This window comes from Oncorhynchus kisutch, linkage group LG26 (genome assembly GCF_002021735.2).
Source record: "Oncorhynchus kisutch isolate 150728-3 linkage group LG26, Okis_V2, whole genome shotgun sequence".
Classification (NCBI taxonomy): Eukaryota; Metazoa; Chordata; class Actinopteri; order Salmoniformes; family Salmonidae; genus Oncorhynchus; species Oncorhynchus kisutch.
In genome coordinates this window covers 43,109,323-43,133,963 of record NC_034199.2, presented here as the reverse complement: position 1 = coordinate 43,133,963, position 24,641 = coordinate 43,109,323, and the positions used below count along the sequence as shown (strand labels likewise).

Below are 24,641 nucleotides of genomic sequence, written 5' to 3'. Positions count from 1 at the left end.
CAAGTTGACTACTTCAAAATGGTAAAACTGGCTTTTGGGCAATAGAGTACTCTATGCATCTCTATGATTTATTGATAGCCCTCATTCTATGAACATTTAAATATATAACTGATATTCCTACAGAGCGAACAAAGGCCATCTCCAGAGAGAGAAAATGTCCTTTTATACCATCTAAATGGAATTTGACTTTTCTTTTCTACCTCACCTTCAAATATTTCAGCACACCCAAGGAGTGAGAATAAATAAAGAGGAGAAGAGAGTGTGCTTTTTCACAAGTAGACCAGATGCAATTTACTTCTATAAGCTGTTTTTGGCTATCTGAGTCAGTCTCCATCTTTATTCTGCATTCCCTATGAATAAATAAAATGGTATGAGGACTGCATCAATAAGCTGATACAGGCAGGCTGGCGATATGACCACTAGATGGCAGTCCATCTCTGAGAAATTGAAGGAGTGTGTGTGGCAGTGTTTCCCAAAACTCGGTCCTCGGGACCCCAAGGGGTGGACGTTTTGGTTTTTACAGTAACACTACACAGCTGATTGAAATAATGAACTAGTCATCAAGCTTAATGCAGACAGTATTAAGCAAAAAACAAAATGTGCACCCCTTGGGTCCCGAGGACCAAGTTTGGGAAATGCTGGTGTGTGAGTGTTAGAGAGTGAGACCATCTAAACCTAACATACTGTACCAGACATTATATCTTCATGTATACACACATGCACACACATAAACACAGGTACGCGCACACACACACAAACAAACAAATAATCAATTTTTAAAAGTATGGATTATGCAAATGGTATTCATAGTTAATACTCATGCAGAAAAAGAAACAAGGCCACACTTTAAACTGTTCTGCCTCTTGCCCTGTTAATATGCCATGGTAATTGGAGTATCTGGACCAGCAAGTGATAAAGCATATGTAACCAATTTGTATTATGGCAAAAATATCTTCATGCATTTAAGGTAAAATGCAGAGATACATAAAGATCCTCAGAATGTAAAGTAGAGCACATCATCTCAGCTCTCCATAGCGCCATAAACACTGGGGATCCTCAGAATGTAAAGAAGAGCACATCATCTCAGCTCTACATAGTGCCACAAACACTGGGGAGGAAGTTTGTATTCTCTAGTGTATGCATAGAAAGTGGAGGCTGAGAAGAAGACTGACAGGTACAGTATGTACAGGTTGTCAATGAGGAGGGAATATTGAGAAGAGATAGAGAGAGAGAGAGACTGTGATCATGATAGAGAACGAGAGTGACTGTGATCGAGAGAGAGACAGAGAGACAGAAAGACAGAGAAAGACAGAGAAACTAAGATTATGTTCACAGTAGGAGATATTCCCATTCAAATAAAAAACTTACAAACTAACATGGCAAACATCCTAGAAGCATCAGGTTGTTGAAATAGATGAAAATATCCCTTGGGAAATTAACACTTTCTGTCTTCTCTTAACATCCACCACTGACAAATGTGTAGCCACAGGACATTAAAGGCGTGATTATTAAAAATGGTCCTCTGATTAGGATTGAGAAGTGATCACAGTGAAGACAGACTTATGTTTATCTACTAATTTCCTTTAATTTGCCACTTTTATGAGCACAATTACATGTTGCACTACAAAAAACGGAAAATGTGCCATTATATATGAGCTGGGTGTTAAATGGATAGCTGGCAGCAATTCCTGTCTAGAAAATAAATACAGTGCAAATCGCAGGTTGACGTTTACTGTCATGAAACTTGCCCTGGAGGCAGAGCTGACTGATTTCCACTTGATGGGCCGGCTGCAAACTCAAAATTGGCTATACTGTAAAAATGCATGATATTTTAAAAAATATTTAAAAAAAATTATATATTTTTCGTCTTAATTTAAGGTTTGGTTTAGGCATTAGGATTAGCAGTGTGGTTAAGGTTAGGGTTAAAATCAGATGTTATGGCATTGTGGCTGTGCTAGCTAGAGGCCACCCTGCAGAGCTGCGTCCAGAACAACATTCATGATGAAAAACGCTAACCTGTGTACAAATCACTGTATACTTAATTTGCCAACCTACAGTCTGGCTTATGGTGGTAATAACGTCCAGGGTAATTAATAAAGAATATATCATAACAGTCATCAAGAGAGTATTGTTACTGTTCAGAGGTTCTGTATTTTACTAGCTAATCTTACTGTGGGGTCTTTTCAGGTAAAGAAAAACCCAGGATTACCCTATCAAAGAGCCTGGGCTTGTCTCTCTGCTTCTGAACTAATATGTACATTCTGTTTAATGCATCATGCCATCTATAATCCATCGCTCTTCAAAGCACAGAGCAGTCCTTTAAGCCAGTGACAGAATATTTAGAATACCTCCAGAGGACACACGCGTGCTGATTGCACCGACATGCAGGGATGGCCACAGAACCTGACAATCAGGGAACAACTTCATTGGGAAATGTGAAAGTGTTTCAGGATTGCTGGGTATCGAGGCTTTCTGAATTTCAAATGACATTTCAGGTATCACTTGTTTGTATTCATATAGTGAAATAGCATACCGTTGCCACCAAGCTTTTCACATAAAGGTCATGAAAAAAAGGAAAGTGTTATGGTTTGGACAGAATAATGTGAGAAAACATTGAAGATGAAACATGAAATTAAACAGAGAAGATCAAATGCTGCAGCAGAGTCCAGCCTTGTCTGCTGCCTACTCTCTCTCCCTGTCCTGAGTCATACATCGCTCTCTCTACAATTCTCTCTTCCACTCCCTCTCCCTGCAGCTGTCTGCAGGCAGATTACCAGTGGGAAACCAGCAGGTCTAACTAATGGATGTAAACAGCAGTACTGGGGATTAATCCAGCTGTAAACATGATTAAAAAGGAGGCTGTAATGTGCTAATGTTGGCTGTAAATAACATACACACTACCTGTCATCCAGGGACATGACTTTACTTTTAAACTCAACTAAAGTGCCTTCAAATTCAAAGCAGTGTGTTCCAAATCAAACATATCGTGCAGACTCTATTTTCTCATTTTGGGAAATAATTGGGCGGACAGAATACTTACAGATGATTATCACTGCCTAGGCTACAACAGTAAAAAAATAAAAAATAAACTTAGAATATCTGTGTGTATTGATAAAATGACACATGCCTTATCACTCGTCTGTCACCTCTGTTGGGGGTGTTCAGATGCCCTTGCCTCCAGATCAAAATCTGACGTGTCAACGGCTCCGAAGCCAAAGTCCCCCCTTCTCCTCCCCTGGCTGCTGTACAATGCTGCCAGGCCTCATAACCAATCTCTAAACTGTCTACTGGATGAAGAAAGACCAAGGTGACTAAACTACATGACCAAATGTCAATGTCCACTGGCTGTCAGACTGCTGAGGTCAGATGTGTTAAAAGGGGTCATGCCCTCAATTGATTCAGTGCTGCGTTAATTAAAAATATTTTCGTTCCAATTTTCTCATCTCTAAACCCTTAGTGTCTTTAATGTCACTTACAAAGTCCACATTGATGATAAATCAGCTGTTAATTATGGGTTTTCTAAATGAATAACAAAGGATGTCATCAACTGTGTATAAAAGCTATCGTTCAGTCACAACACTGCTAGTAAATGAGTCTAATCATAGCCTGTACAGAAGGTCTGGCCGCAGAAACAACAAGGGGCAGAGAACTCCATGATCAAATTATTTTCCATGGCAACAGTTGCTACTGTCTGCATTTAAATAGGTTTTCATTTTAAATGCTGTATTCTAGCTGCATCTCAATTACAGTACAGAGATGACGGAGTCTGCTCTCTCTGCACCTGCTATACACATAGTGTCTGACTATGACCAACACTGAGATGGAATGGTTGCCCCCCCTGACACACATATCTCTGTCCACAGCTAAATTAATATTTCAGCTTGCTCATCAGACCCTACGCTACTGCATTGGGCAACACTGCTGGTTCTATCTACCAGTAGAGACTGATTCAAGCCTGGGATAAGGGCTGAATTAGACAGCCCTGCCCTTTGACAAGGTTGGTCAAATATATATTACAGTACCTGTTACAGTAACGCTTTCAACAAAAGTGAAATCTAAACAATCTTAGAAAACCATACCTTTGCTTTTGAAGACTGCAGATGTCCTTGTCCCCTGTTCCCTAGTCATTCTCCATTCTCCGGCTCCAGTGTTCGAGAATGGTGGCGGTGCTGTGAGGCCCTGTGGGTGTGTGTCCCTCGATACGGCTATTTAATCACTGGTGTCTATCACCTCATAAACCCTTCCTCCTGGGCCTGGGTATCCTCATAAACAGCACAGCTTCTCAACCACGACACACCATCTGTTCCCAAACCCACTCTGCATATTAAAAATCTAGAACAAAAATAATATTGGCGCCCCAAAAAATACACATACTGAGTAAATGACCTCTGTGATTGTGTTTTGAACAAGACTTTCCACAATAAGAGTGTGTGTGTGTGTGTGTGTGTGTGTGTCCTTGAAGGAGAACTGCTGTATCTGACAGGTGACAGGGTTCACTGCTTAGAGCAGGCAGTGGATGTGTGGGCTCATTTCACCCTAATCAATAACAATCAACAGAGGGCAAATATAAACATGTTTCCTCTCTGTGACCCCTAAAATAGAACAAACAGCTGTTTATGCTTCCAGGTTATGCAGAGACAGGATGGATACACCTGAACAGTTCTTCAATCCTACTCGAGTCAGGAAATGACACAGTCACTCTTTACAGTAACTTCAAAGGGTTGTTTGTATCATAACACTATAGCCTACTGCAGTACACTCACTTGCAAGAAACAAAATTAAACTTCCAAAACACAAAAAACCTGATGCCATTGGCAAAACGCCATCCATTATTGTAAAGAGAATATCTTGGTGAGTAATATGATAACTGTATTTCGGGAAACAATAGGGAGAAAGTTAGCTGTCATCTGCAGCATTCTGAACTTGTCACATTGTATCAGCAGTACTCTGAAATTGGATTTGAATAAAGTGCTTCAATCAATGCCAAACTGTGGCGAATTTGTGGTACTCTGGTATAGTCTATTTCAATGGCTACAAGATAAAAGCATTTGGAAGCCATTGACTATTTATCCATGCTGCAACAGGTAGAGGCCTATCATCCTGCAGCTCCAGCCCTCTAGCTCCTGCCACACCCCCACAATTCAGTCTCAGCAGCCCAAGTCCTACCCCCCAGGTCAAGCCATAAACCCAGCTGCCCTAAATCCGAGTAGCCCCAGCCCTATGCAGCCTCAACCCTATGCAGCCTCAGCCCTATGCAGCCTCAGCCCTATGCAGCCCCAGCCCTATGCAGCCCCAGCCCTATGCAGCCCCAGCTCTATGCAGCCTCAACCCTATGCAGCCTCAGCCCTATGCAGCCCCAGCCCTATGCAGCCTCAACCCTATGTAGCCTCAGCCCTATGCAGCCCCAGCCCTATGTAGCCTCAGCCCTATGCAGCCTCAACCCTATGCAGCCTCAGCCCTATGCAGCCTCAACCCTATGTAGCCCCAGCCCTATGCAGCCCCAGCCCTATGTAGCCCCAGCCCTATGTAGCCTCAGCCCTATGCTGCCTCAGCCCTATGCAGCCTCAGCCCTATGCAGCCTCAGCCCTATGTAGCCCCAGCCCTATGTAGCCCCAGCCCTATGCAGCCTCAGCCCTATGCAGCCCCAGCCCTATGCAGCCCCAGCCACCCTGCCTAGGTTCCCTAGAGTCCTGATTACGTCTCTGGATTAAATCTGCCACGAGCGGAAGGCTATGATTTAACACAGAGATCACAGCATGGGGGTGGTGTGTCCCGCCTGTGTATCATTCCAATACCTAAGAGTGATGGCACCATGCGTCTGTGACAGCCCCGTCTTTGTGACTGTTATTACAATGCTTCCCGGCAGCAGCACATACTTGACGTGAGGGCGAGAGTCTTATTGTCATTCAAATAGACCTATTATTTTCAGGTTGATTTGATTTAACTTTGGAGCAGTGGGGGAAAAAAATGAAGCAGGATGTTTCTCAGTGTTACGGTTGAGAGGATAAAACAGAGACAAGCAAGGCTACAGAACAATGGAAATGAAAACTGTGTTACCACTCACAAGGTCTCCACATACTGTATATCAACTGTTGGGAATGTGCAATCCTCCAGTTCCGTCAAGGGGATAGCACCCGTAGTGCGACGGTGAAACAACTCATATCTACAGAATAACGGCGATCGACTTTGACCATGATCCAGTGCCTCTTCGATTACAGTAGAAGAAACAAACAGTACAGTTATGACTGGTGTCAGGTGTTATTTATGGTGACAATAAACTGCTGTTTTGATTACATTTCCAAATATACATTGAATTGTGGCGTTTATTTCTAAAATACCTTGAGGAGTTTTTACTCTCTATTCAACACGTCAGTATACTAGCATGAGATAAATCCTTTAAACATCATTTCATGTTGCTGTGTTTCCATCTTGTTACTTCTCTAGATCCTGAAATAGCTGTGATAGTGCCGTTTCAGGGGACGCATAATTACCTGTTAATGGCTTCTCTCTCAAAGGGATCATTTGCTCAAGTTCCATCAAAGACAAATCAGGCTTCTCTCTCTGAGGGATAATTTGTTCAAGTGCCATCACAGACAAATCAGGCCGCTTCTTTCTCATCTCTAAACCTTCACGGATAGATAATAACACTGAGAGGACAGGACAAGACCAAATGCATACTGCCTGAAGAAACCAATGCTTTACAAGGAAGAGTAAGTGTGTTATAGTGTACCATGTTCAACTAATGAAAGAAATACAGTATGTTTGTGCTCTGAAAATATAGCACCAAACCTAGTGTATTAACATACAGTATGTCACTGTGCAGTAAACGTTGCTCTGTCCACTCTGGGTAAAGTACCATCCCTCTTGTTTGCAGGTTCCAGTGGGAGTGTATTAACAAAGGGGGTGAACAGGAACCAACAACCAAGTGACTTCTTTCAATTAGTTGCTGTTATCGCAGCTATTTTACCCACAGTCAAATTGACCCAGCATGCCGTATTCAGAGAAGACCCATTTTACATATCCTGTCGAATACCCCGGGCTCAGTCCCTGAGCGACTAGGCAGTTAGGCAATACACTTTATCATGGTGCACTCCATTTATCAAACAGGGATCCCTTGGGGAGGTAAAATGACAGAATATTGATGAAATAGCTATAAGTTTGTGGTAGAGATTTGCCCTAGGCTAGGACTGGAGAAGTAGTTAAGCGAGAGGAGATGATTAAAGGGAAACTCGGAGCAATCACGGGCCGTCCCTCCCCCGGCTGGGCCGTCCCTCCCCCGGCTGGGCCGTCCCTCCCGCCGCTGGGCCGTCCCTCCCGCCGCTGGGCCGTCCCTCCCCCGGCTGGGCCGTCCCTCCCCCGGTTGGGCCGTCCCTCCCCCGGCTGGGCCGTCCCTCCCCCGGCTGGGCCGTCCCTCCCCCGGCAGGGCCGCCCCTCCCCCGGCAGGGCCGCCCCTCCCCCGGCTGGGCCGTCCCTCCCCCGGCTGGGCCGTCCCTCCCCCGGCTGGGCCGTCCCTCCCCCGGCAGGGCCGTCCCTCCCCCGGCAGGGCCGCCCCTCCCCCGGCTGGGCCGTCCCTCCCCCGGCTGGGCCGTCCCTCCCCCGGCTGGGCCGTCCCTCCCCCGGCTGGGCCGTCCCTCCCCCGGCTGGGCCGTCCCTCCCGCTGCTGGGCCGTCCCTCCCCCGGCTGGGCTGTCCCTCCCCACGGCAACACCATTAGTTAAGATGAAGGAATGATCCACACATGGAGATCCGGCTAACAGGAGACCAGGAGGAACTTGATGTGAAGACGCACCAAAATGATTCATGCCAAATCCCTGGATGATTATAGCACTGTTCCGCCAAGTATGACATTAAATATCTGTGTATTAATAGCCATATTTATTTTTCAAATTACATGCAGTTAGTTTCAAGCTATGTGCAGAGGTTATTGGTACTGTCCAATTCAGGGCCCCCTGAGTGGCACAGCGGTCTAAGGCTCTGCATCGCAGTACTAGAGGCGTCACTACAGACCCTGGTTCGATTCCAGGCTGTATCACAACCGGCTGTGATTGGGAGGCCCATAGGGTGGCGCACAATTAACCCAGAGTTGTCCGGGTCAGGGTTTGGCCGGGGTAGGCCAACTTGTGTTTGTGGTAGGTGGGTGGTAGTGGTGGTGTGTGTATGTTTGTCTGGAGATGGGAGGGAATGTGTTATTTGGTAACTCTCCTATGAGAACATAACTGTTTACATGTGGTGTGGCTCCATGGCTGTTCACGTCTCTGAGCAGAGTGGCATCCTGACATGGTTGTGGAGCCATGGCTGTTCACGTCTCCGAGCAGAGTGGCATCCTGACATGGTTGTGGAGCCATGGCTGTTCAGCTGTTCACATCTCCAAACAGAGTGGCATCCTGACATGGTTGTGGAGCCATGGCTGTTCAGCTGTTCACGTCTCTGAGCAGAGTGGCATCCTGAAAAGGTTGTGGAGCGATGGCTGTTCACGTCTCTGAGCAGAGTGGCATCCTGACATGGTTGTGGAGCCATGGCTGTTCACGTCTCCGAGCAGAGTGGCATCCTGAAAAGGTTGTGGAGCGATGGCTGTTCACGTCTCTGAGCAGAGTGGCATCCTGACATGGTTGTGGAGCGATGGCTGTTCACGTCTCTGAGCAGAGTGGCATCCTGACATGGTTGTGGAGCCATGGCTGTTCACGTCTCTGAGCAGAGTGGCATCCTGACATGGCTGTGGAGCCATGGCTGTTCACGTCTCTGAGCAGAGTGGCATCCTGACATGGTTGTGGAGCCATGGCTGTTCAGCTGTTCACGTCTCTGAGCAGAGTGGCATCCTGACATGGTTGTGGAGCCATGGCTGTTCAGCTGTTCACGTCTCTGAGCAGAGTGGCATTCTGACATGGCTGTGGAGCCATGGCTGTTCACGTCTCCAAGCAGAGTGGCATCCTGACATGGTTGTGGAGCCATGGCTGTTCAGCTGTTCACATCTCCAAACAGAGTGGCATCCTGACATGGCTGTGGAGCCATGGCTGTTCACGTTTCTGAGCAGAGTGGCATCCTGACATGGTTGTGGAGCCATGGCTGTTCACATTTCTGAGTAGAGTGGCATCCTGACATGGTTGTGGAGCCATGGCTGTTCAGCTGTTCACATCTCCAAACCTGAGTGGCATCCTGACATGTTTGGGAATAGAAATAGCTTTCTTCCCTCTGTCACTAGACACAGCTCTGAGAGTGCATGGTGCCGTGCTGTCTTTCTGCTGTTTGGCACACAGCTCATACCTTCCCCTCGTTTCACAATATCATCCATTAGTGGATAGCTAATTGCTAATTCAATAAATAAAATACAAGGAAACACCACAACTAGAGGAAATTATATTATATTATAAACTATTATAGAGTATTATAGAATGTGTATACATTTGACTATTTGAATTCTACAATGAGAGACAAAAGACTAGTATCCCCCATCTCCTCATCTCATCCTGTGATAGAAACATGGCGATAGTACCACACTGATAGTACCACGCTGGTAGAACCATGGTGATAGTACCACGGCGATAGTACCACGCTGGTAGAACCACGGCGATAGTACCACGCTGGTAGAACCACAGTAATAGTACCACGGCGATAGAACCACACTGATAGAACCACGTTAGAACCACGGCGATATTACCACACTGATAGTACCACGCTGGTAGAATCACAGCGATAGTACCACGGCGATATAACCACACTGATAGAACCACGGCGATAGAACCACGGTGATAGTACCACGGCGATAGTAGCACGGCGATAGTACCAAGCTGGTAGAACCACGGCGATAGTACCACGCTGGTAGAACCACGGCGATAGTACCACAGCGATAGTACCACGGCGATAGAACCACGGTGATAGTACCACGGCGATAGTAGCACGGCGATAGTACCAAGCTGGTAGAACCACGGCGATAGTACCACACCGATAGTACCAAGCTGGTAGAACCACGGCGATAGTACCACGGCGATAGTACCACGCTGGTAGAACCATGCTGATTGAAACATTTGCTAACTAGTCACCTGTTTGTTCATCCTCATTTCCCTGGAAACGGCCTGGCAAATTATTTAGCATACAAGTGGCTCTAAAGGCCTTGAAGAAAACACTAAACCACTTGTGTCAAACCCATTGTGATTCGCAATATTCTGAATGCAGTGGTTATCCAAGATTGCTGGTATATGTCAGGCTACCATTTTTCAACCATTACATTTGTATGCTTGAGTACCGCCCTCCGTTCAGAGATTCCTAAATACACTGTCAAATAATAGGACTATCCATTTTTACACTGTTTATTTTCATGTGGTTTCGGTAAAAACTAACAATTATGTTAGAATCTGTGGAATCTACATAATTGCATGGCTTAGGCTAGAGTGGACAAATACAACCACTGGATATGTGGACTGGCCAACTTAGTTCCACTAAGCCGTATCCAAAACAAGAATGTTTCAGTGTCTAAGTGATTCTGGACTGCAGATGGTTTATGTATGGGTCAAGTCTTTGGAGAAGGAGACGATGATGGCTTCCTGGCAGTGGTATAACCCAGGCCACCACACTGGCATTTCATGTTCCAATGCGTATTGGCTGCAAATAACACACAATATGTATAGTTGTTTCAAATGAATGAGAGACTTAATTCTATGAGTTCCAATTCTACGAGAGACCTAAATCTACTATGCTTCAGAGAGAAATGGGTAAATATAAGTAATAAAATATTATCGGTATAACAGGTAGCATATAAAACACTAAGAAGAAGCAAAACTTCCGCTCAGAGGGCAGAATATAAGATTCAGCTGCATCAGACTGTTGTTGTGTTCCAAGATGATGCTCATCTAGCTAATGAAGATAGACTGTAGTGTGGTATCTATGGCACTGATCTGAAGCTATCCAATTTCTTTTACTGCACATGAGGCGCCACATCCATGCACAGCTAGAGGACTTTAGTCTCCCAAAAAGCAATCAATGAGTCAGGCACAATTAATTTACATCCACATAAATGTACTGGCGATGGAGAGCACACAGATTTGCAAGAACATGGAAATGGACATCACCCTATCGAGTTATAGAAATCTGAAGCCAAGAGTATAATTGCACAGAAATAATTTAACGGAGTTTATCAACCTGTTGCGACATCCACATTCAGTTGTGCACCAAATTATGCAGAGACTGGAGAAATACCTAAATCCAAAATGTTTTTACGTGCATACATTTCTAACTAAATTGTTGTAAATAGCAACAAAACATTATTTTATAATTCAATCATATAACTTTTTTGCTTCCTGCTTTTTCCTGTGATTGAAAAATGATATTGGAATACATTTCCCATCAAATCCTGATATATCAAGTAAACAGGTTGCGTATCCATGCAGTAAACAGGTTGTGTATCCATGCAGTAAACAGGTTGCGTATCCATGCAGTAAACAGGTTGTGTATCCATGCAGTAAACAGGTTGCGTATCCATGCAGTAAACAGGTTGTGTATCCATGCAGTAAACAGGTTGCGTATCCATGCAGTAAACAGGTTGTGTATCCATGCAGTAAACAGGTTGTGTATCCATGCAGTAAACAGGTTGCGTATCCATGCAGTAAACAGGTTGCGTATCCATGCAGTAAACAGGTTGTGTATCCATGCAGTAAACAGGTTGCGTATCCATGCAGTAAACAGGTTGTGTATCCATGCAGTAAACAGGTTGTGTATCCATGCAGTAAACAGGCTGTGTATCCGTGCAGTAAACAGGTTGCGCATCCATGCAGTAAACAGGTTGTGTATCCATGCAGTAAACAGGTTGTGTATCCATGCAGTAAACAGGTTGTGTATCCATGCAGTAAACAGGTTGTGTATCCATGCAGTTAACAGGTTGTGTATCCATGCAGTAAACAGGTTGTGTATCCATGCAGTAAACAGGTTGTGTATCCATGCAGTAAACCGGTTGCGTATCCATGCAGTAAACAGGTTGTGTATCCATGCAGTAAACAGGTTGTGTATCCATGCAGTAAACAGGTTGTGTATCCATGCAGTCCAGGCAAGCCTATTCACTGCTTTAGCACACTCTGCCAACCCGGATGTTCTAGCTGTGTCTGAATCCTGGCTTAGGAAGACCACCAAAGATTCAGACATTTTAATTCCAAACTACAACATTTTCAGACAAGATAGAACTGCCAAAAGGGGCGGTGTTGCAATCTACTGCAAAGATAGCCTGCAGAGTTCTGTCCTACTATCCAGGTCTGTACCCAAACAATTTGAACTTCTACTTTTAAAAATCCACCTCTCTAAAAACAAGTCTTTCACTGTTGCCGCCTGCTATAGACCACCCTCTGCCCCCAGCTGTGCTCTGGACACCATATGTGAACAGATTGCCCCCCATCTATCTTCAGAGCTCGTGCTGCTAGGCGACCTAAACTGGAACATGCTTAACACCCCAGCCATCCTACAATCTAAACTTGATGCCCTCAATCTCACACAAATTATCAATGAACCTACCAGGTACCTCCCCAAAGCCTTAAACTAGGGCACCCTCATAGATATCATTCTAACCAACTTCCCCTCTAAATACACCTCTGCTGTCTTCAACCAAGATCTCAGCGATCACTGCCTCATTGCCTGCATCCGTAATGGGTCAGCGGTCAAGCGACCTCCACTCATCACTGTAAAACGCTCCCTGAAACACTTCAGCGAGCAGGCCTTTCTAATCGACCTGGCCGGGGTATGCTGGAAGGATATTGATCTCATCCCATCAGTAGAGGATGCCTGGATATAAAAAAAAAAAGCCTTCCTAACCATCTTAAATAAACATGCCCCATTCAAGAAATTTAGAACCAGGAACAGATATAGCCCTTGGTTCTCCCCAGATCTGACTGCCCTTAACCAACACAAAAACATCCTATGGCGTTCTGCATTAGCATCGAACAGCCCCCGTGATATGCAGCTGTTCAGGGAAGCCAGAAACCATTATACACAGGCAGTTAGAAAAGCCAAGGCTAGCTTTTTCAAGCAGAAATTTGCTTCCTGCAACACTAACTCAAAAAAGTTCTGGGACACTGTAAAGTCCATGGAGAATAAGAACACCTCCTCCCAGCTGCCCACTGCACTGAAGATAGGAAACACTGTCACCACTGATAAATCCACCATAATTGAGAATTTCAATAAGCATTTTTCTACGGCTGGCCATGCTTTCCACCTGGCTACTCCTACCCCGGTCAACAGCACTGCACCCACAACAGCAACTCGCCCAAGCCTTCCCCATTTCTCCTTCTCCCAAATCCATTCAGCTGATGTTCTGAAAGAGCTGCAAAATCTGGACCCCTACAAATCAGCCGGGCTAGACGATCTGGACCCTTTCTTTCTAAAATTATCTGCCAAAATTGTTGCCACACCTATTACTAGCCTGTTCAACCTCTTTTTCGTGTCGTCTGAGATTCCCAAAGATTGGAAAGCAGCTGCGGTCATCCCCCTCTTCAAAGGGGGGGACACTCTTGACCCAAACTGCTACAGACCTATATCTATCCTACCATGCCTTTCTAAGGTCTTCGAAAGCCAAGTCAACAAACAGATTACCGACCATTTCGAATCTCACCATACCTTCTCTGCTATGCAATCTGGTTTCAGAGCTGGTCATGGGTGCACCTCAGCCACGCTCAAGGTCCTAAATGATATCTTAACCGCCATCGATAAGAAACATTACTGTGTAGCCGTATTCATTGATCTGGCCAAGGCTTTCGACTCTGTCAATCACCACATCCTCATCGGCAGACTCGACAGCCTTGGTTTCTCAAATGATTGCCTCGCCTGGTTCACCAACTACTTCTCTGATAGAGTTCAGTGTGTCAAATCGGAGGGTCTGCTGTCCGGACCTCTGGCAATCTCTATGGGGGTGCCACAGGGTTCAATTCTTGGACCGACTCTCTTCTCTGTATACATCAATGAGGTCGCTCTTGCTGCTGGTGAGTCTCTGATCCACCTCTACGCAGACGACACCATTCTGTATACTTCCGGCCCTTCTTTGGACACTGTGTTAACAACCCTTCAGGCAAGCTTCAATGCCATACAACTCTCCTTCCGTGGCCTCCAATTGCTCTTAAATACAAGTAAAACTAAATGCATGCTCTTCAACCGATCGCTACCTGCACCTACCCGCCTGTCCAACATCACTACTCTGGACGGCTCTGACTTAGAATACGTGGACAACTACAAATACTTAGGTGTCTGGTTAGACTGTAAACTCTCCTTCCAGACCCATATCAAACATCTCCAATCCAAAGTTAAATCTAGAATTGGCTTCCTATTTCGCAACAAAGCATCCTTCACTCATGCTGCCAAACATACCCTTGTAAAACTGACCATCCTACCAATCCTCGGCTTTGGCGATGTCATTTACAAAATAGCCTCCAATACCCTACTCAACAAATTGGATGCAGTCTATCACAGTGCAATCCGTTTTGTCACCAAAGCCCCATATACTACCCACCATTGCGACCTGTACGCTCTCGTTGGCTGGCCCTCGCTTCATATTCGTCGCCAAACCCACTGGCTCTATGTCATCTACAATACCCTGCAAGGTAAAGCCCCCCTTATCTCAGCTCGCTGGTCACCATAGCATCTCCCACCTGTAGCACACGCTCCAGCAGGTATATCTCTCTAGTCACCCCCAAAACCAATTCTTTCTTTGGCCGCCTCTCCTTCCAGTTCTCTGCTGCCAATGACTGGAACGAACTACAAAAATCTCTGAAACTGGAAACACTTATCTCCCTCACTAGCTTTAAGCACCAACTGTCAGAGCAGCTCACAGATTACTGCACCTGTACATAGCCCACCTATAATTTAGCCCAAACAACTACCTCTTTCCCAACTGTATTTAATTAATTAATTTATTTTGCTCCTTTGCACCCCATTATTTTTATTTCTACTTTGCACATTCTTCCATTGCAAAACTACCATTCCAGTGTTTTACTTGCTATATTGTATTTACTTTGCCACCATGGCCTTTTTTGCCTTTACCTCCCTTCTCACCTCATTTGCACACATTGTATATAGACTTGTTTATACTGTATTATTGACTGTATGTTTGTTTTACTCCATGTGTAACTCTGTGTCGTTGTATCTGTCGAACTGCTTTGCTTTATCTTGGCCAGGTCGCAATTGTAAATGAGAACTTGTTCTCAACTTGCCTACCTGGTTAAATAAAGGTGTTCTCAACTTGCCTACCTGGTAAAATAAAGGTAAAAAAATTAAAATAAAAAACAAGAACGCGGCAGGAGAAGACACTGAATAAAACTAGACCTTAACGTATACTAAATGGTACAATAAAGGACCGCCATATCATCAAACATCAGCTATTAAAGGCCCTCTCAGCCTGACACTCTGTAGTGTCTTCATCTCCCTTTGGACATACAAAATATCCATTCCTCTCTCAGGACTGTGATGGTGGATGGTGACAGGATGTCAGGCAATTAAGCAGTCATTACTCATGGAGCTGGAGCCTGGAGGTATGCTGGCTCCTCAGGGCTCCCACATAAACACTGCAACGCAGCCAGACGACGACACACAGACAGAGACACTTCCGATGTCCCAGCCATCCCAGGCTCGGCTCCCATCTTTTGGTTGGCTAATTCAGCGATGAAGTCAGACACTAACTCTGAATCAAAGGACACCTTAGCTTTTCATACATGCGATATCACCAAGAGTGTAACTGATAATGATGATGATAGAGAAGTTAAAGGAGGACGGTGAGCGGTGTAACTGTGGAGGAGGCCTCCCACAGTGAACCCAGACAGCTCTGATGATGAATAAACAGACAAAAGCAGTGATAACTGCTGCATCTGTGGGAGACTGCAGCTACAGTAGGAGAAGCCACAGGATCCTAGTTAATAACTGGATGCTACTTGGCAGCTGGAGGTGGGCTGCAGCCTGGCAGCTGGAGGTGGGCTGCTATCTGGCAGCTGGAGGTGGACTGCTATCTGGCAGCTGGAGGTAGGCTGCTATCTGGCAGCTGGAGGTAGGCTTCTTCTGGATGAGCAGACACCCCCACAACCCCAAGCCTAATCCAAACTGCAGCAATCTACAGTATTGCCTCCTGTATCACATTTATCACGCCCACTTCTGGATTCATATTTTTGTAGTCTGATCATCGATTGTTAAAGTTAACCCTTTACTGAGGTGGGCTAAATATGGGTCACACAGAGTGTTTCTTGGTCATCTTAAACTAATCTACTTTGAAACAAAAGCATCCACCTCACACACATGGTTATGGGCATTAAAAAAGAAGACACCTGTACCATGTCAGATAAAGAGTTTAAATGTATTACATTTTGAGTTTGCATCCCAGATTACACTTTATATACATCATAGAAGACTGAAATATAACACAACTATTTGACAGAGACACACTGGATTTCCGGCATATTCTTTTTTGTAATGTTCAAACATTATGAAATTATGAAAAAATTCCACATTCCACCGATGAGGCCACGAGGTAATTTGACTACAGGAAAGGGCTACAGAATGATGCAATTACATTACCATATGTCTGCACTATATCCTTACAGGTTTTTTTGACACTGCTTTAATACCCCCTATAACTCATACATCAATGAAAATACATTCTGACATACAAAATGCATTTTGTATTCAGAAATAGATTCTTTAGCAGAAATTCATTTCTCTGTGGGCAGTGTGATTATTTTAAGACAATGTCCAGCTTCACATTTCATGCTAATGACGGGCTTTGCATAAAGAAAAGCATACCAGTGTGTCTGTTTAACATTCTGGCTCCCGCCAACACCACAACAGCTCCTTGCATTATTATTGAATGAACTCTATGGCATCATGAAACTGAGAGGACGGCTGACTATGGAAAGCTACAGTACTGTAGTAACTCAAACTTTTTATGGAGCCGGTAAGATCTATGAACCAATCAGCACAGCAGAGAACTAGACACCCCCTGACTACAGTGCACATGGATGCTCATAACGGGATACCCTCATCAGGTGTCCTTGTCTAGCCGTCACATGTCCATAATCAGCCTCTGTCACTCACCTCAACATCTAAAGGGAATCTCCAAGCTGGCTAAATGCCCAGTTATTCATGAGGCAGTCTGGAGGCCTCGTTTCACTCTGTCTGCCATTTGAGCAGCCACCCAGATGACGACTGCCACCGGCGCCACCCCCGGTGGTACAACTATCTACAGCAACGGTCCTGGTGGTACACCTGACAACTATCTACAGCACCGGTCCTGGTGGTACACCTGACTACTATCTACAGCACCGGTCCTGGTGGTACACCTGACACCTATCTACAGCACCTGTCCTGGTGGTACACCTGACTACCAACTACAGCACCGGTCCTGGTGGTACACCTGACTACTATCTACAGCACCTCAACATCTAAAGGGAATCTCCAAGCTGGCTAAATGCCCAGTTATTCATGAGGCAGTCTGGAGGCCTCGTTTCACTCTGTCTGCCATTTGAGCAGCCACCCAGATGACGACTGCCACCGGCGCCACCCCCGGTGGTACAACTATCTACAGCAACGGTCCTGGTGGTACACCTGACTACTATCTACAGCACCGGTCCTGGTGGTACACCTGACAACTATCTACAGCACCGGTCCTGGTGGTACACCTGACTACTATCTACAGCACCGGTCCCAGTGGTACACCTGACTACTATCTACAGCACCGGTCCTGGTGGTACACCTGACTACTATCTACAGCACCTGTCCCGGTGGTACACCTGACTACCAACTACAGCACCGGTCCTGGTGGTACACCTGACTACTATCTACAGCACCGGTCCCGGTGGTACACCTGACTACTATCTACAGCACCGGTCCCGGTGGTACACCTGACTACTATCTACAGCACCGGTCCTGGTGGTACACCTGACTACTATCTACAGCACCTGTCCTGGTGGTACACCTGACTACCAACTACAGCACCGGTCCTGGTGGTACACCTGACTACTATCTACAGCACCGGTCCCGGTGGTACACCTGACTACTATCTACAGCACCGGTCCCGGTGGTACACCTGACTACTATCTACAGCACCGGTCCCGGTGGTACACCTGACTACTATCTACAGCACCGGTCCCGGTGGTACACCTGACTACTATCTACAGCACCGGTCCTGGTGGTACACCTGACTACTATCTACAGCACCGGTCCCGGTGGTACACCTGACTACTATCTACAGCACCGGTCCTGGTGGTACACCTGACTTCTAATACGATGTTTAACAGCCAATGTTGTTACAGAACACCATAAAATACAGAGGCCCTGACTAAGGTCTCAACAGCTCCAGAAATGCAATGCTTTGTAATCAAACACAGACCACTCTGCAATAACATAAAACATGTTACTTAAAAGAGTACTCTTATTGGAGTAGCTTCTGAGACAGTGGCTGAGATGGTGGCTAAGATATATACACTGCTCAAAAAATAAAGGGAACACTAAAATAACACATGCTAGATCTAAATGAATGAAATATTCTTATTAAATACTTTTTTCTTTACATACTTGAATGTGCTGACAACAATATCACACAAAAATGATCAATGGAAATCAAATGTATCAACCCATGGAGGTCTGGATTTGGAGTCACACTCACAATGAAAGTAGAAAACCACACTACAGGCTGATCCAACTTTGATGTAATGTCCTTAAAACAAGTCAAAATGAGGCTCAGTAGTGTGTGTGGCCTCCACGTGCCTGTATGACCTCCCTACAACGCCTGGGCATGCTCCTGATGAGGTGGCGGATGGTCTCCTGAGGGATCTCCTCCCAGACCTGGACTAAAGCATCTGCCAACTCCTGGACAGTCTGTGGTGCAACGTGGCGTTGGTGGATGGAGCTAGACATGATGTCCCAGATGTGCTGCTGACACACTCCAGCCACATGAGGTCTAGCATTGTCTTGCATTAGGAGGAACCCAGGGCCAGCCGCACCAGCATATGGTCTCACAAGGGGTCTGAGGATCTCATCTTGGTACCTAATGGCAGTCAGGCTACCTCTGGCAAGCACATGGAGGGCTGTGCGGCCCCCCAAAGAAATGCCACCCCACACCATGACTGACCAACCGCCAAACTGGTCATGCTGGAGGAAGGCAGCAGAACGTTCTCCACGGCATCTCCAGACTCTGTCACGTCTGTCACACGTGCTCAGTGTGAACCTGCTTTCATCTGTGAAGAGCACAGGGCGCCAGTGGCGAATTTGCCAATCTTGGTGTTCTCTGGCAAATGCCAAACGTCCTGCACGGTGTTGGGCTGTAAGCACAACCCCCACCTGTGGACGTCGGGCCCTCATACCACCCTCATGGAGTCTGTTTCTGACCGTTTGAGCAGACACATGCACATTTGTGGCCTGCTGGAGGTAATTTTGCAGGGCTCTGGCAGTGCTCCTCCTGCTCCTCCTTGCACAAAGGCGGAGGTAGCGGTCCTGCGGCTGGGTTGTTGCCCTCCTACGGCCTCCTCCACGTCTCCTGATGTACTGGCCTATCTCCTGGTAGCACCTCCATGCTCTGGACACTACGCTGACAGACACAGCAAATCTTCTTGCCACAGCTCGCATTGATGTCCCATCCTGGATGAGCTGCACTACCTGAGCCACTTGTGTGGGTTGTAGACTCCGTCTCATGCTACCACTAGAGTGAAAGCACCGCCAGCATTCAAAAGTGACCAAAACATCAGCCAGGAAGCATAGGAACTGAGAAGTGGTCTGTGGGGTGTCTTGCTAATTGCCTATAATTTCCACCTGTTGTCTGTTCCATTTGCACAACAGCATGTGAAATATATTGTCAATCAGTGGTGCTTCCTAAGTGGACAGTTTGATTCCACAGTGGTGTGATTGACTTGGAGTTACATTGTGTTGTTTAAGTGTTCCCTTTATTTTTTTGAGCAGTGTATATATGGTATAACGTTGGGGCTTTAGATGTCACTGTGCTTGTTTACAACAGTAGTTGCCAGGAAATACACAACCCTATCTCGTCTGTACAGATGTCAGAACTTAATTTGATCCATCACGTCACAGGAGGAAAATAAGATTCCTGCAGCAGGAGGATTTGAATGAATATTTAATATTTAAAATCACTATAGCAGCGTGGGCAAACTTCGGATACACTAGACACTTGTATGTCGTAGCCTAGCGGAGACCAATATCTATCTTGTGTTATTTAGCTATATAAAACAATGGGTGTTGATGTGTAGGGCTGCATTTCATGTTTAATTTATTTTACATTTATTTGAACGATGCAGTAATAGTACCTAGGTCTATAGCGTTTGAGCGAGTGAGAGAAAACATTATTTTGATAGCAAGCCCTGATCCCAAAGACCTGACTGCCCCCGCATGGAGAGAAAGAGAACTGCTCATTGTCAGCCACTCAAGGCTCATTTGAATTTCAAGCTGAATCAGGAAAATTCTCAGTGACAAAAGAGTGATCAAGTTAAGATCCAACCTCTGTAATTCTTATTTTTCAGTGACAATACATTAGAGAGTAGGGCATAGGAGACAATAACATACAATAGAGTCCCAGACAAAATTATAAACGTTAACAGTAGAATTCATAAAGCTTACACTGTGTTGCATCGCACTCCAGACAATCCTCTGGTAAGCAGCATAGGATAAGAAAGAGAAGCACTTTAATTAAATAGAGCAGGAAGAGGGAGGTACACACACACACACACAAATGACATCCAAATGCATTAATCCGACGACATCAGAGTCCTTCAAAAAGAGTTAAGAGGAGGAACAAAGTTAAGGAAAATAATAATTACTATTCATTAATTAAATAGATGGAAGAAAATGTATATTTTCTTATAATGGTATTCTGGTTTTAGCATGAAGTCATGCATAACTTCATTTTCTCAATCCAGTTATTATTTTCCTGTGTTACAAAATAGAGTTGACATTCAATTGAGTCCATAATTGAAATACTGTCGAAATACCGAATGAAAGGAACGTCTGTGCGTAAGTTGAATATTGTTCAACTTGCAGCTACAAATGTTATTCATCAAACAGACGCATATTGAATAGATAAACACATTTAGAATACATTCAAAATGAAGTGCTTGAGGATTATTGAGAGAAACACATTTAACCTCAAGGTTTTTGTTCTCCTACAAATATATCACTGCACGATAGAGACAGACTTTTGAAATCGGTCAATTTGACAAGCCTTAACTCCTGGCCTTCACATTACCCTCTGCATGCAGACAAAGTGACTGGACTTGTACAAATAATACATGCAGATACATTTCTCACACCTGAATTGGACTGTCAGCTTTATATTGAGCTTAGGATCCTAAAGCCTACCCTTACCAAAACACCAAGTTAATGTCACTGCGATAAAAACCGGAACACGATTCAATGATTCAAAACAAAGCTAATCTGATAGAAAGTAAAGGTTTACTTTGTACAGCAAACACCTGCCTCTGTCAATCTCTCAAATTCGATGAATCTTTTCTTTCTTATTTGTGAGATACACAAAGACAGGAAAAGCATGGGTTGCTGGACACTTCTCTTTGCACTACCGGGGTAAAGCTGATGATTTGTTAACAAACACAGATCAATAGAGAGAGGGAAAGAGGGGCCTGAACGGAGGGCGTTTTAATCAACAGTGTCAAGACAGAAAGACAAATTATGTTTACTCTGAGGCAGTGGCTCTGTGGGCTGTGTGTCTCTGCTTCTCCTTACCAGTCTGTCCAGGCTGGTGCCAGCTGCAGTGGTGGGCCGCTCCTCTGGGCTGTAGGGCCTGAAACGGGCGTTGAACACATCCGAAATGCCGCGGGTAGACCTGCCACCCATTCCTGAGGGCTTTGGCTGGCCGCAGCCTTGAAAAACCTGCAATTACACAGAGAAGGACATCGAACTGCTGGACTGCGAGAGAAGCTAGAATTACCTGGGATGTGGAAAAGATGGAAAACAAGATGTTTTGATAATGCTTTGCGGATCCTAAAGCCTTGTGGATCCTAAAGCCTTGTGGATCCTAAAGCCTTGTGGATCCTAAAGCCTTGTGGATCCTAAAGCCTTGTGGATCCTAAAGCCTTGTGGATCCTAAAGCCTTGTGGATCCTAAAGCCTTGCGGATCCTAAAGCCTTGCGGATCCTAAAGCCTTGCGGATCCTAAAGCCTTGCGGATCGTAAAGCCTTGCGGATCCTAAAGCCTTGCGGATCCTAAAGCCTTGCGGATCCTAAAGCCTTGTGGATCCTAAAGCCTTGTGGATCCTAAAGCCTTGCGGATCCTAAAGCCTTGCGGATCCTAAAGCCTTGCGGATCCTAAAGCCTTGCGGATCCTAAAGCCTTGCGGATCCTAAAGCCTTGCGGATCCTAAAGCCTTGTGGATCCTAAAGCCTTGTGGATCCTAAAGCCTTGTGGATCCTAAAGCCTTGTGGATCCTAAAGCCTTGCGGATCCTAAAGCCTTGCGGATCCTAAAGCCTTGCGGATCCTAAAGCCTTGCGGATCCTAAAGCCTTGTGGATCCTAAAGCCTTGTGGATCCTAAAGCCTTGTGGATCCTAAAGCCTTGTGGATCCTAAAGCCTTGTGGATCCTAAAGCCTTGTGGATCCTAAAGCCTTGTGGATCCTAAAGCCTTGTGGATCCAATGGCCTTGTGCATCCTAAGGCCTTGTGAATCACGAACATGACAGTGCTCAAAGTCACATTTATCTAACCAGAGCTGATAGGTTTTTCAAATGAGCATAACCAGCCTTGTAAAATATCATGGAGTTCACTTTTTAAAGGATTATGGGCAATTCACCACATATATTGTACTTTAAAGATAAACAAATCTGTATCATGAGAAAGCTATTGGAGTATTTATCCTTGATCGAGAGCAAGCATTCAACATGCAGCCTTGAACGAGAGAGAGCATTCAACATGTGGCCTTGAACGAGAGAGAGCATTCAACATGTAGCCTTGATCGAGAGAGAGCATTCAACATGTAGCCTTGATCGAGAGAGAGCATTCAACATGTGGCCTTGAACGAGAGAGAGCATTCAACATGTAGCCTTGATCGAGAGCGAGCATTCAACATGTGGCCTTGATCGAGAGAGAGCATTCAACATGTGGCCTTGATCGAGAGAGAGCATTCAACATGTAGCCTTGATCGAGAGAGAGCATTCAACATGTGGCCTTGAACGAGAGAGAGCATTCAACATGTGGCCTTGATCGAGATCAAGCATCCAACATGTAGCCTTGGACGAGATCAAGCATCCAACATGTAGCCTTGGACGAGAGCAAGCATTCAACATGTAGCCTTGGACGAGATCAAGCATCCAACATGTAGCCTTGGACGAGATCAAGCATCCAACATGTAGCCTTGGACGAGATCAAGCATCCAACATGTGGCCTTGATCGAGAGCAAGCATTCAACATGTAGCCTTGGACGAGAGCAAGCATCCAACATGTAGCCTTGGACGAGATCAAGCATCCAACATGTGGCCTTGGACGAGATCAAGCATCCAACATGTAGCCTTGGACGAGATCAAGCATCCAACATGTGGCCTTGATCGAGAGCAAGCATTCAACATGTAGCCTTGGACGAGAGCAAGCATCCAACATGTAGCCTTGGACGAGATCAAGCATCCAACATGTAGCCTTGAACAAGAGCAAGTATTTAAGCCTGTGTAGACTGAAAAATCTCCTCACAACCACTTCAGTTTATTCTTGCAATGACTACAATTTTGTGGGCAAAGTAAAATGCTGTAAAACACAGGAAACACATTAACTTCTGTTAGTTGAACTAAGATTATCTAACCAATGGGGAACATGTAATTAAAATACAAAGACCTAAAACTGGATATAATGAGAATGGTTTGCAATACTCACCTAAAGCACGATTCAGTTGCTTTTCAAATATAAACTGTACCTGACAGAATACAGCTGTGCCCTGTCCTTACAGACTTAATGTGGGAGTACAGAACATGTAACGCCATACACTTTTAATGTGTGTTTTATTGGACTCTAGACACTTTATTTGCTTCTGGAAATCAGTTTGATTAATTTGGTTGACATACCTTGTAGGAGAGCTGGACGCTGTTGTCTTGCATATTCATGATGGCCTCTGAAATCTTCACATCAATGGGCTCCATGACAGACTCAATGTTGAAGGGTCCCTCCAGCCTCTGTGCCACCAGCAACATGGCATCTGTCACAGAATAAAGGAAGGAGAAAACATTAGCCACAATGCCTTCCAAAAGCTTTGAGTTTGAGGATGTATGGGTATCCAGAGAAAGCAAATTATCCCCATTTGCGTTCAATGCTTTACCATGGTATCAATATGTAAATTAATGTATCTCTTCAGCAAAATGTACAGTGGCGTCAGACAATATTCATACCCCTTAATGTATTCAACATTTTGTTAAATATATTGTTTGTTCTCACTCACCTACAGAATACCCCATAATGACAAAGTGAAAACATGTTTTTCAAAATGTTTGCAAATGTATTTATAATCTAATACAGAAATATCTCATTTCCATGCCAAGATTGTGTGCAAAGAATTTGAAGAATATAAAATATAAAATATATTTTGATTTGTTTAACACTTTTATGGTTACAACATGATTCCATACGTGTTATTTCATAGTTTTGATGTCTTCACTATTATTCTACAATGTGAAACATAGTAAAAATAACATTTTGAC

The 24,641-nt window shown here is 44.9% G+C and overlaps 1 protein-coding gene across 1 annotated transcript in view; it reads right to left on the bottom strand.

Annotated features, from left to right (window-relative positions):
• LOC109871093 (glypican-6) overlaps positions 1–24,641 on the bottom strand; it is a 164,075-nt gene that overhangs the window by 14,232 nt on the left and 125,202 nt on the right. Inside the window, exons 5-6 of the mRNA XM_020461923.2 lie at positions 24,012–24,142; positions 21,693–21,839 (exon numbers count right to left, since the gene is read on the bottom strand). Coding sequence (XP_020317512.2) covers positions 21,693–21,839; positions 24,012–24,142 — 278 coding nt within the window. The remainder of the gene's footprint in view (positions 1–21,692; positions 21,840–24,011; positions 24,143–24,641) is intronic.